Source organism: Typha angustifolia, chromosome 15, assembly GCF_048772165.1.
Source record: "Typha angustifolia cultivar Huaian chromosome 15, ASM4877216v1, whole genome shotgun sequence".
Classification (NCBI taxonomy): Eukaryota; Viridiplantae; Streptophyta; class Magnoliopsida; order Poales; family Typhaceae; genus Typha; species Typha angustifolia.
The window spans coordinates 17449046-17463121 of NC_133253.1; the positions used below are offsets into that span (position 1 = coordinate 17449046).

A 14076-nucleotide genomic window follows, 5' to 3' on the forward strand; every position below is an offset into this window, starting at 1 on the left:
TCTTAAAAAAATAGCTTAAATTGATTTGGGCTAATATAGTTTTTGGATATAAATAATTAGATTGAATGTGATATAAAAAATAATAAATTTGAATGTCAACCAGTCACGAATTGCCGAGTGGCCCAGGCAAGTTGACCGAAAGATTTTGGGAATTCTTAAACCAAACTAGCGGTCTCATGTTCTTTTAACACATAAAATTACAAACTTAAATATAAGATTACGTGCATTTTAAAAATATTGTGTGGATTATCGATTTTTAAATATATGTCTTAAAATTTTATTCATAAAAGCATTAAAAAGATTGCTAAATCCTAAAAGCATCTTTTTATTCGTAGAAATAGGTTGGACTTTAATACAAATCGTTGAACTATAAAGTATAAATTTTTTCCTTCAAACTGGATAATTATTTTGACGGTTTTAAAATTTTATATAAATCGCTGGCCGGTATTTAAAAATCATCTCGTATTTAAATTTTAAAATTAGGGGTAAATTTAAAATAGTCAAAAGAACTCAAGAATTCGGTGGCAAGTAGTCCATCGCGAAATCCACACCACAACCCAACTATCCGCTGATGTCCATAACTTCCTGAGAGAGGCCAACGGCTCAATTCGGTCGCTTCCACTTCCAGTAAGGCACTGCAAACATGGCCTCCTCCCTCCTCTTCTCCTCCCCTCTCTATTCTCCTTCTTCCCTCTCGATCTCCAAGAAGAATTCCTATCACTCCAATGGCGGCAAGATGATGAGAAGAGTACCGATGGTTGTTCGCAGCAGCAGCGAGGAGAGCAAGGGGAAGGTGGGGAATGACGACGCGCCATCCTTTAACCCTTTCGGCTTCGTCACGGACAACCCCTCGAGCCGGAGCGCTATCCAGCTCCCGCAGTCGCCCGCGGAAGACGGCAACGTCGGCCAGATGCTCTACGTGAGTTCGGTTTAGTTGCTTCGTGAGGATATGGTTTCTTAATTCTTTTTTGTGTGAATTCTTTAGGTTCTTTAAAATTCTCTGAGGTCTGGATTCTCGCTTGATGGCTTGTTAAGTTAAATAAGATGTTGTTATTCGTTTAGGCGCAATTCTTGAGTAATCTTCTTCACCTGTTGAGTTAAAATAGGAAATTTGGGAGCAATTTTCCTATGCATAGTTCATATTGAAATTGGCATAATGTTAATACTTTAGCACCATAAGCCTTGACAAAAAGCATGACATGCTTCCCTAGTTTATTTTTATTTTTATTTTATTTTTTTGACAGAAGAACACAGCCCTGTTTCAGTGAAACTTAGAACAGTTAATCTCCATCACAGAGATTAACAACATCACAGAGAACATTTTCATAGTTACACAATACAGAATATCGACCCCTACCGAAAAAGACCACAAAAAACAAGACCATCACGGTATCAGAAAACCAGTATAGTCACACGACCTACCATTAACCAGAATATTGCACCAACCAATAAAACATAATGAAGTATATCGGTGCACAAATCTTTATCAACAACATTCATATAAAAGCCCAAAGTTAGACAGCAAAAAGTTGACAGCATCCAGAACCATCAAATAAAGTCAGCAATCATCAGGATCATAGGGTTCTCCAAGCCAGTCCCCTTGAATCCCTACCCAACACAGGAAAAGAGAGGTGATTCTGTGAGACATGCTTCCCTAGCTGATCTGGATTTTGAGTCTTTTCAATGAATGACTTGAAGATTCCACCGCCCATTGTGTACTTGTCTCCTATCTATTAAAGAATGCACACAATGGTAGGAGTGTATTCAATCATGCTTTACTGTGACCTGTCCCTTCTCAAATGGGTTAGCCCTTAAATTACAAGAAGGCACATGTTTGGGAGATTTCCTCTTGTCATCTGAATCATGAAGAGGATTTAAATAAGGTCTTCTACAAAAGTTTAGAAATTTCATTATGAGAGACAATGTTATGATTTAAGCATATCCAGATATCTTTCTCTAACCTGAAGGTTATAAATGACCTTTTCTTGTTAGTTATTAGTTATAACTGATGCTATGAGGAAAATAGATTTACATGTAATGTGTTTCTCGCTTATTGGAGAAATTAGCATACAATTAGTTAGACTACAGTTGGTCTCTCTGTCAATTCTTATAGAGGCACATAACAATGTAAAGTTTAATTGTAAGATACATGAGTTAATTCAATCAATTAGTCTTTGCATCCGCCAAAATGCAATAGAAGGTCGTCGATAACAATACATGTGATTGGAGTTTTCGCGATATCTAAGTGAGGGATCAAAGGTTGTAGAGTATTATGCACTGATATGCAGTCACTCTGCAGTTTGGTGCATATGCTTTGTGCTAAAACACTTGATCGAGATAGGAATCTTGTTTATGTTTCGGAGTTGTAATTTGGCATGTGCCATTTAAGTACAGGTTTGATCTAGCTGCTTTAGATTGATACATGTATAGCTTCCTCCAGTTTTTAGTTTTAAGATGAGATTTTGAATGCTTCTACCAACATGCTAGACGTGAAGGTTGACGTGAAGGTTGTTTTGTAATATGTTGCCTCCAGAGGATAGAAGACAAGGGAAAAGAATATGGTTCATATGTCAGATCTGGAGACTTGCGGTGGTTTGTGAGGGAGACAGGTAAACTTTTCATTTTCTAATGAATAATATTTACTTAACTCAAATAGATAATTAGTAAGAGCATCCTCGAAAAGTGGTCTTATTGAACAATTTTTAAACTTACTCGCTGTCACTTGTTATTGCCGGATCGGAATGGTTGGAATGCACAGAGAGAGGGTTAAGTTATAATACAAAATCAGATCCGACCAGCTAACATCCGCTTCTTTCAGTCAAAATGGCTGAAATAGATTCGAAAGCCGCCTGATATAGTTGGTTCCAACCTGAATCCCGATCCATTTCAGCCGATCTTGATCGGGACTGCCAAAACTTCAATCCATGGTTAGAATGTTCAAGAATATATGTTAGATTAGTTCTTGAGTTTGATATGAATATAATTTGTACAACTTTTAGTGTGTCATATTGGAAATCTTATTAGTCATAGTTTATAGATTGCCATGCAAAAGAGAGAGATAAATGTTCTCACATTTGGATAACCATACTTCTACTTTCAAGCATGGATCAGGCTCTTTAGTTCTGATATCATGGTACATCAAGTGCAATTCTGCTCCCCTTCCTGTATTTTTTAGTTTTGAGTGTTGCACCAAAATTTTCTTGTATCTTATAAAGAATGTGCGGATACAGAAAAGTAAGATAATCGTAACAATTCTGCACCGTAATTTGAATTATGTGCCTCCTCATTTATTGTATTTTGTTCCCATGCTAACAAATGCAGGTTCCTCCAACAAGCAGCGTGGGACTGTCATGTTTATTCATGGGGCTCCAACCCAATCATATAGCTATCGAGTAGTTATGTCTCAGGTTGGCTTCATGTCCTGTTCTCAAGACCATTTTCTAGATTGTTACACAATCTTTTGGGAAACTTTCATCCCATTATGTAATGAAACAGAAAATGACATCTAAAACATGCTATGACAGATTTTCTTGCGGAAAGAAGATTTGCTAGAAATTCTTGTTAGTTTAGTTGCTTTGTCGCATTATATAAGTATTCCCTTGTAGGTTTTACTGGGTAATATCTTAATAGGAAGCTCATGACATAGAAGAGGAAACTATGTGTTCAATGGTTTTGATTTGCAATTCTCATTTAAAACCTTGGGAGCTCTTTGAAAATGCTTAGCTTTTTACAGTTGCTACAGAAACGAAGTTATTTATTAAGATCCCAAATGTTTTCAGGGGCTTGAGAAATTGAGGTTCATTGTTATGGGCATAATAAAAACTATTAGTTCTTCATATACTTGGTAGTTGTTTCTGAATCACTTCAGTGATCAAATAGGAAAAGCCTGATATGCAGCTAGTAATTTCCTGACAATATGAATAGCATTTAATAGAGATAAGCAAAACTTTAGGTCTTGAGACTCATGAGATGGATATATAATATGCTTTCCCATTCAATACTAAAAGCATTACCAACTTAACCCAATAACGCAGTGAACTATTCATGCACCAGTTCCTGGTCAATTCAATGGCAAAGCCAGAAATGATGAGAAGTTTAATACCTAATCATTCTATTTTTTTCAACTGGTTTCTAGTTCAAATCTTCTTTGTAGTCCCCAACCCTCCTTCTGTGTCTCTTGACTTTCTTGTCTGAAGGTCACCACGCTTTTTTACTTACATCCAGAAACTTGCTTTTATTTCTTTGACAAAATAAGCTTTGAATAACTAACAATTTTTCACATGCCTATTACATCATATGTATTTCTTTTGATTGTCCTAGTGCTCAAAATTGATTCACTGATTCAATCCTTATCTTTTGATGTAGTCATCAGTCATCACAGTTTGCAGCCTATAGCTTGATCTGATTCTTGTATTGTTGATATATTGGAATAGATCCCTTCTAGTTCAGGTCTTGGAGAAACATGTTACATTTTCCTCCCAAATTTTACCATACTAATTTAGGAACAAAAACTGTTACATACTTAAATTAACCTACACAAGCAACAGAACCATGAGATGCTTGTTTTTTTTTTTTTCCCTGTTGATACATAGTACTACTACATCTTCTGTCTTCTGAATAGTGATTGCATTTATTAGATGGCAGAATTTGGCTACCATTGCTTTGCTCCTGACTGGATAGGATTTGGTTTTAGTGATAAACCGCAACCAGGATATGAGTTTTCCTACACAGGTAAGTGGAGATTAAGTTATGTTCTTGACATATTGTTGCAAATACTCATCTGGTAGAACTGTTCTTTGCAGAAGAGGAGTTCCATACAGCATTTGACAAGCTTCTTGATGTCCTGGATATTAGTTCTCCATTCTTCTTAGTGATTCAGGTTCAAGAAATATCAAATTGTCTTCATAGTAATGATAAATTAATATTTATCAACATTTTCTGGCAAATTTGTTTATTCAAATAGTTTAGTAGTAGCCTGATGTTGATACTAGTAAAACTCGTGCACCTATAAGTACCTTAATCTATCTGCGTGACATACAAATTGTTGGGATTCCTCTTAAGTACCCTAACATGTAAAGGCATTTAGCAGAATTCATGGTATGCAATTTTAAAACAGCTGTTGCTTGCCTAGATGTACATGTAGACATACCTAGAGCAGTATTAAATTATTAATATATTAGGTTAGGGCAGTTGCGATTAGATTTACAGGCTGTAAAACTTGTTTAACTGTTATATGAGCAATGTTTTTCCACGTGTAGGCCAAGGCATGCGTATTCTTGATTTAATCAAACTTCTTCATAAGCAGTATTAATACATTAAGTTAGGGCAGTTGCGATAAGAATTACAGGCTGTAAAACTTGTTTAACTGTTATATTAGGAATGTTTTTCCACGTGTAGGCCAAGGCATTCATATGCTTGATTTAATCAAACTTCATATGTTTCAATGTCAAACTTAACTCATTGAGTGGAACAGAGGCTGCATTCAAGACTAATGCATCTTGCTATATGTAGGTGAAAGGGGCATTTGTGTATTTTGTTATCAATTCCTTTATTTGTGGTCTTGTAGCACTCTGCAAGAATGCACATGGCATTTAGAGGCATATGGTATTGCATATTAGTGTTGCTGGCATATTAAATGTAGATTTAGCACTTTAATATTCATAAGTCTAATATGTTAGCGAAGTCCAAATATCATATCTAACAGAAGACTTATTTTTCTTCTATTTTGTTAGGGATTTCTGGTGGGTTCATATGGCTTGACTTGGGCTCTGAAGAATTCAAATAAAGTTTCTAAACTTGTGATTCTTAATAGCCCACTGACTGTTTCATCTCCAGTGCCTGGATTATTTCAAAAACTAAGGTTAGCAATCTTGTCTGGGTGTTTAGATTACTTCTTCTTAGACTTTCCTTGATGAGTATATTTGCATTGATAAGTCTCTAGGATGGTTCGTGCCACTATTGTTTTAGGTAGAAAAGGCAGCATTCAACACATCCCTTGCCAGTTTTTTATAGGTATGGATACAACAATTATCACCCCTTTGTCTCTCAAGTGAAAATTGAAGGGGCGAAAGGGAGATGAAAGAGGTGGAGTAAAGGGTGGAGAAACATCATTCTCTAATAAGGAGACCCACCTTGGATTGCCATCAGTGCATTGAGTTGCTATATTGGCATGGAGAATGTTGTTTCTGGCCATGATTAACATGCCTAGAGCCATATAGATAATTTTTTTTCTTCGTTCCAGTATGTGACATTGATAAGAATCAAAACAGCCCAGAATCACCACTCTCAGGTCCAGACGTTCGAACGCCCCAGCTTGAGAGCAGAATGTCCCTTAGGCGTTTCAATATCTCTGGCCCTTTTCAAACACTCGATGATGAATTCTACTCGAACTTAATTACTTTACGTATTTTCTTGCATTGGGACTCTTTAATTATTTTAGGACGTGAGTTAGCTTATAAATAGGTTCTAAGGCAACCCATTTGTATTATGCATTGACTATTTTGATGATTATTAGTCTACACCTTCATTTCTCTCGCTCTTTTTCTCTCTTGTTCGACTAACTCTAAATTTTGGTCAATCTAGCTTTGATCTAGGGACATCATTGCATTGCTTTCTTCCTCCTCGACTGATCCCCCCCCCCCCCCCCTATTCCTAAGGAACAATTCAACTTCTCCCTCCTCTCTTCTTCCATTCTACTAAGTTATCAACCTACGAGTTACCTTCACAATTTGCGCTAGATTACCACATAACTTTTAACCAGGGTTAACATCTGTCAAACCACATCCTTTGCCCATATCATCACCACTAGCATGTTTCTCTTGTTCTTCTTATCGATTTAGCCCACTCACGCACCCAATTCCACCACCGAATTTGTATTTTACGTCTTTCCCTAGCCCAATCACCCATAAACTCCAGAATTGATATAGAGACCCATTGAACCCCAATACGTTCTTAACCAGAATGTACCAGACATGTTGTAAGCATATGCGGATTTAGATGTTTCATTTACTTCTAAAAAATAAAGGTTCCCTATAAGGAAGCACTCATTTTGTTAAAAAATAGTAAAGTTCTTTGCTATTCCTGATCTTAGAGAACAGAGAAAAATTTCTGAATAAAAGGTAATCATGGCGAATAATTCATGTGAAAAAGATAACTTTTTTTCCTTTTTCAGGATACCGCTTTATGGTGAATTCACCAGCCAAAATGCTGTTATGGCTGAGCGATTTATTGAAGCAGGTAGCGCGTATGTATCCACTTACAGAATTTTCTGATTGGTTCTTCCATCTTATGCAGAATTTGACTTAATTCAGGTACCCTTTTAGTTCATGGAAACCAAATGCACATATGAATGTGTTGATTTTTGATAAGTAAATAACTTATTAATATTAATTCATATAAATCCTAATTACTCTTGCCTTGCACTCCAAGTGTTTGCAGCAGCAGTACTTGCATTTGATTTGTGGGAATATATATATATATATATATTGCACACATAATTTGCTTATGTAATAATATTTAATCCATTTGAGTCATCTGGTAGATCTGTCTTATCAACCCTGTTGGTAGACCAGTTTCTATATTATTTTAAGTTGGTAAGAGCTTATAACAAGTAATTGTATTTATAATTAATGAAAACTTAAAATCTTGAATAGTATAATGGGCTCAGCAAAGATATATCTCTCCCAGCAGGGTAATGCATATTGTAGTATTGTCAACAATTAGATGTGCTGTGTGTTATCAAAGTTTGTCAGCTTTTCTGTACGAAAAAAATAATTCTTATCAGGATAACAAAGGATGTAGAAGATGTTTCTGGTCCTGAGAGCCAGCTTTTTAGATGTTTGGACAGGATATTTGAGATTGTAAATCATCAACTGTTTGAAGTAACAGAACTAGTGTGGAATATAAGAAAAGAGGAGGACAAGGCAGGTACCAGACAGTTATCTTTACTCTAATTCCTCCGAAAACATCTGGAAGGGGAAAAAGTCCTTCAGTGTCAATCATGGAACAACATATAAATAGTCCATTATTTCATCTTCTTTTCTAATCAGTCAATGATGCAAATTTGTATGCCTTCCCAAATTTCCTAAAGGAATTCAGAATTGAAATTTCAGAAAATAATTTCAAAGGTAGCTGATTCTAAAGACAATATGGATGCCATTTGATGTTGCTTTTTATTCTTTTAACTGTAACTGAACTTTGTATTAATCAGCCGTAGAAACACATAAAGGTTGGTATGAAAGATCTAGAATTTTATATTTAGGAACTGAACTAAATAGACAAAAATGAATACCTACTTGAAATATCCACTTATGTGAAGTTGAGAACCATTCAGAAGTGCCAGTAAGACTGAGTTGGAGGCTTGGAGCCATTTGACTAGTTATCAGTAAACTGAGTATACAACTAGAGGATCAAAGATAAATCAATCTCATATTGTCTTACCATTTTTTTGTTAAAGCTTTGGTAACTTGTTCCTCATGTATTGCTTCCATTTTAGAAGTTATATAGCTAAAAGGTATCTCACAGTAGATCGGATTGTAAAGTCTATCTAATGGTACTTATCCATCAATGCTCAAAGTCTTGTTCAAATTCTTTCTGTTTACTTTGACATGTTTAGTCAAATATCTGTCTTTAATAACTCATATTATGCATATCATCTCTTGATAGGTATGTGTTGAAGTTGGAGAAGGCCGATGTGTATAGGCTTCCATATCTATCTAGCAGTGGACCTGGATTTGGTTCGTATCCAATCATTGTTATCCATATATCAGTATCGCCTTTGCTCACTGCTTATAATATGTCACTGCAAGAAGATAAATCAAGATTTTTGACATTGGATTACTTAATTTGGTTCAACTTGCTCCAGTAACTATGGTGTGTTAAAAGAATAATGACAATGCATGCACACACAGTGTAAAACCATGTATGTACAGTAGTTTCTTATGTGACGTCTCTACTTACTTTCCCCATCTAAAAATATATACATAAATTCACTGAAATGATCATTACTGCATTTAATGTCTTTCCCACGTTATTTAGTAATTCAAATTGTCGATGTTCATTATCCTTCATTTTTTAGAGGTCAGTTCATGTATATTCCCCAGCAATCTCCTACTTTAGGGCCAAAAAACCATGTTTCATGTGCACTCTCTCAGTCTTCACAACGTAAACAGGGTTATTCAATATTCTCTTTTAGTTCTTGTATTTTAGACATATTAAGATATTCAAACTCATCTCATGTGTAGGCCTTACATTCCATAGCTGAAACAATTTGTTTGAGTCTAAGGTTTAGTCGTTTATTGGCCTAGACTATGATTAATCAGGCAATATTATTTTAGACCGAAGAAATATGAACAAGGCATAGAAAAGTAAGGATTGCGTCACGGCCGTGCCGACCATCGGCCATGCCGCGAGAGGGAGAAAAAAGAGGAGGGATACTACTCGGCTTCGCTCTTCGACCTCATCGTCGCCGCTCGCTGCCGACCTCGTCGCTCGTAGTTCGTATGCCGGAGCTTCGTCCATGAAGTCGTCGTTTGCATCCGCCGCGACGCGGATGCCCTAGCTCAAGGAGGAAGAATTCCTTGAGCGAATCAAGGGGGGTGAATAAAACTTAAATTGCGAATTCGAATCCATCGACGAGGCTCCGGCATGCCAACGATGGATGACGAGGTTGACGGCGACAGAAAGCTCGACACGAGCGAAATGCTGCTAGAAGGGGTGCCGTGTGGCACCCCTCGTCTCACGTGCTGGTACATCGCCATCATTTATAAAATATTATATTTTTTTTGTTGTATCGGATTCTCCGTGAATTCAACACTTCCTGGACTCTTTAAGATTCACCTAGATGCTTGAAAATTTTGAATACAGAATATCTATCAAAAGTGTCACTAGGTCTCATCTGATTTACTCCTTCATAAATTTGTCTGATAAAGAACTGAGCTAGCATTTCACAAATTAATCAGGAGTGGTCTACTAGCTTAAATTCGTACTATGCCACACTTGGAAGTTAACCCACATGCCTGATTGCCTCCCCTTGAGACCTTACAGTCATATATTATAGTGACCTCTTTTCCTAAACACATAACCTGCTAAATCTGACCTATCTAATGATACTATCTCTATTGCTACATGAATACTGACAATCAAAGATTCATGCCAAATGTAAAATTCTGTTAACTCTGTAGGATTTCTTTAATCCTTCAACAGCTTTGAAGTTACCTGTCCTTATAAACTTCTGGTTTGGGACTTGTGGAAAGTTGGGTTTGGAGATTTATCGGAATAAATTATATCGATGTTTTAAAGAATAGTCTATACTACCCCATTTGCCCACCTTGTCACCAAGAAACTTTATTTGCCTTTCATTCCATTACAAGATTAATCTCCATTACTTCGCAGCAGCTAGTTGCAAAATATTGAGATCCTTCTTCAACATTTTCTCTTTTTTAAGATGAAGATAGAGATGATTGCTACTTAACTTGATGTTGTTTACTTTTATATTTATTGCCTTTTCTAGTAATGTCCTTCACGTCTATATTTCTTGTGTTTTGTATGATGTAATGCTATGAGTTCTCTCTCCTTGTGACGATGTTAGATAATATTAGGATTGAGATACCAATTATATTCATTTGCTAGTTTTCCTATTCATCAAGGTTCTCATATAAAATAACACTTCTTTTAGGTGATACCATGCCAAAATTAAGGTTGCTGACATAGATGTCTTTTCCATAGATTACGGCATCTTAATTAATGTAAATCCGGTTGACTAATGAAGTAATCATATTCATCATGCTATTTTATTTGCTATATGGTGACAACTAGATGTTTATTCTATCAATCAAACTTCATCACTTAGTACTTTTGTAAAAAATTAGCATATACTTCTTAAGTGTCAAAGTAGAACTTCATCAGTTAGTTCTTTCAGAAGGATTAACTACACAATTAATTGTACAATAGATCTTTTCACATGGTCATTTCTTTTCTGTACAAAGAACTTAGTATGTTCTTTTGATCTCTAAATGCCTTTGATAGAGATTAAAAGACTGTTAATTCAAACAGATAGTGTCTTGACTTTATTAGAATCCTCTATTGAATAAAAATATTCATAATATGAGATTGTTGTTTTCTTTATCCCTAGCATTGCTCGAAGCTGCAAGGAAAGCAAACTTTAATGATGTATTAAGTCGAATAGCTGCTGGATTTTCATCTACTAGGTAAATCTATTGATCTTACTTTTTGTATGCGGTACATGCAAATTCAATCTAAAATTCTGTATTGATACAAGAACAAGATAAATCTGGTAGTTTTTAACTTTTAAATGCTTGTTGGGTCTTAAAGCTAGCTTATAGTGGAAGTATTCATGCTATGGTTAATATTAAATTTGCAAAATAGTCAATAATAAAGAAAACACTTTTCATGTCTTATGTGTCAAAGACCCATAGCTGCATGTTCATCTTTGCTAGAATCCTCCATTTTGCCGAATCTATACAATGTACATTATCAAGTTAGACATTGATTCTTCCAGGATTACCTCCTTATAACAATTACAAATAGGGTTTAAATATTTTTTTTTATTGAATTTGTACTTCTCAGTTTAGAGGACACAAGGTTTAATACTTTAATCAAGCAATGGCTATTTAAGTTCCACGTTATAGAACCTAAATTAAGATCTCATGATTGTTTAAATATGATTAATGAACACTGGACGCTACAAAAGGCTCTTCCAAACATTGTGTTCATTATTAAGATTCATGATTACCGCTGAAATTCATATGCTTATGCTGTGTGACATAAGGAAATTTAGTCATTTTCTTTAAAGTAGACTAAATTTCTAGAACAAACTATTTGGCCAAATGTGATTTTCATGAATCTGTTGAATCCGTGGGATCACCTTGTAAAATTTGATGAAATGGGAATTCTACCCAAATTTATTTCTCAACTGAAATTGGTGTATTGTGAATAGAATGTCACTTTTCACTTATTTAGGCTTCTAAGGAATTCAAGGGAATGATTCTATAAGAACTTGATTGTGCTTCTAGCTATTCTTTAACCACTCACGACCCTGTTCTAATTCAAGCTTTCTTGCACAAATTCTCAAATATGCATAATATTTTATCAACAGAGACTGCACGTCATGGTTAAAACTATTTACCTCCTTGTATTCTGCATTATGCCATCAGAAGGGATGGACTGATAAACAAAATTAGGTATTCTGCTTGTTTGCAGCAGACTTTAGGACAGACGACCCAGTATGTAACCAAGATTAGTCTTTAGATTGAGTGAAAAATGAACACTTTAGCTTGATTTAGTTATTAAATGTCAAAGCAAATTATAAGGACTTCAGAATCCTCATTGATTCTTGTATCAATGGAGCCTTATATTCTTTCACTGCAGCTGGGATAAACCAGTATTGGTTGCATGGGGAGTATCAGATAAGTACTTGCCTCTGAAGGAAGCTGAGGAGTTCCAAAAGGGCAACCCTGATGCTATAAAGCTTAAACCGATAGAAGGAGCTGGTCACATGCCACAGGAGGACTGGTACTTGAAGTTTATCACCATACTGTATTTTGTGTCAATTTATATTTCATCTTCATTTGTAACCATGCACTCCATTATTTTCACTTATTCCACTTTATTTTTGATTGCGTCTCTAACATCTGTGATGATCTATTTATACTGATCAGGCCAGAGAAGGTCGTCGAAGCTCTCAGAGTGTTTTTGTAGACCAAATCATTGAGGGAGCTCAAAAAAAGTTTCTGAAAGCAGATAATGTAAAAATATCTCCAGGCCTCACAAATTTTTTTGATTATGTAGCAGTAACTTATCCCTATATATATATATCCATTGAAATTAAATGCAGTCACTGCAGCTGTCTTTACTTCCTGAATTAATGTCTTCAGAGTTCATGCAGGTAAGAAAGGAATTTTATGCGCTTTCCAGATGTCAAAAGGTTCATGCGAGATAGAACCAAAATGAAAGGAAAGCTACCTCATTCTTCTGGCTTCATTCTGAGAGTGAATGATAGCTTCCATTTCAGTAAATATTTGTCCCACAAATTTCACCATATCTCATTCTATGTTCATATCAGGCTTTATCCAATAGAGGAACATCTTGTTAGCATCTTGGTACGAACTCAGTTCATGAAATGGCTGTACATAATCGCTGGATTTACAATGGAATCTTTCTTATTGTTTTCAATATAAATCTGAACTGAGCTGTTTATGGTTGGTTCTTCTTTGCTGAGCTAATCTATAGCTGGACCTAAATGAGTAACTGAACTAATTGAGCACACATTGCATATTGGACCCTTATTATATTGCATACTTCTTTTTTTTCAAAAGGAAAATGAACTGTATCACTTATCTGTTTTGCTTGACGTCGCGAGTGTGTTGAATTCAACTTACATGAATCTTGATCACTACTATTATCATTAGGACTACTTGGATTGTTAGTGCAAAGCCTAATGTGAAATATATATATATATATATATATATATATATATATATATATTAAATTTATTAAGAGCATTTGCATTGGTTTCTCTAGCCAAATTATCTGAATTTAGAGAATTTGACTACTATTTTATTATAGAGTATCAGCCACGTCAAATTTCCTATTTCATTCCCTAAACTACCTAAATATTATTTATTTTAACAGTTCCTTCTCATTAATTGTTTAAAATATTTTTAAAGGATAGGGGAGCTACCGTTGTGTCTCTAACTAAAACGCAATGATAATTCTCTAAAACTATAAATTTTAAATAATTAATAAAAAACGAAGTATAAATATATTTGAAATACAGGATTTAACGTGGATGAGTATCAAAGGATATTTTTATACCAAAATTTCTAAATTTTAAAAAAATTAAATGGACGTACATAAGCAAACCGTGTTTGGTTAATAATTATAAATAAAAATGTAAATCACTTCGAAATAAGCAGAATAAAAAAGAGAAAAAAAAAAGAGATTATAACACAAAATAAAAAGTCTCCCGAAGCTTTTACAATTTAATTATATTTATTTATTTTATTTATAATAATGAACTCTGTGCAGTGTATATATAAATATGTGTATTTTATTATA

General features: G+C 35.0%; 1 protein-coding gene across 1 annotated transcript; it reads left to right on the forward strand.

Moving 5' to 3' along the window:
• Positions 1-559: 559 nt before the first annotated feature.
• LOC140778927 (uncharacterized) lies at positions 560-13213 on the forward strand. Its single transcript, XM_073123832.1, has 12 exons — positions 560-919; positions 2534-2609; positions 3322-3407; positions 4638-4731; positions 4803-4879; positions 5733-5860; positions 7172-7243; positions 8665-8735; positions 11132-11207; positions 12388-12531; positions 12678-12764; positions 12905-13213. The coding sequence occupies exons 1-11, from the start codon at positions 644-646 to the stop codon at positions 12715-12717; spliced, it is 1140 nt and encodes a 379-aa protein (XP_072979933.1). The 5' UTR covers positions 560-643; the 3' UTR covers positions 12718-12764; positions 12905-13213.
• Positions 13214-14076: the final 863 nt, after the last annotated feature.

Excerpts from the sequence above, each read along its gene's own strand:
- LOC140778927 (XM_073123832.1), top strand. The coding sequence starts at position 644 with ATGGCCTCCTCCCTCCTCTTCTCCTCCCCTCTCTATTCTCCTTCTTCC. Across the intron at positions 5,861-7,171 it reads GGATTATTTCAAAAACTAAG|GATACCGCTTTATGGTGAAT; the intron begins GTTAGCAATCTT and ends TTCCTTTTTCAG. Across the intron at positions 8,736-11,131 it reads TAGCAGTGGACCTGGATTTG|CATTGCTCGAAGCTGCAAGG; the intron begins GTTCGTATCCAA and ends CTTTATCCCTAG.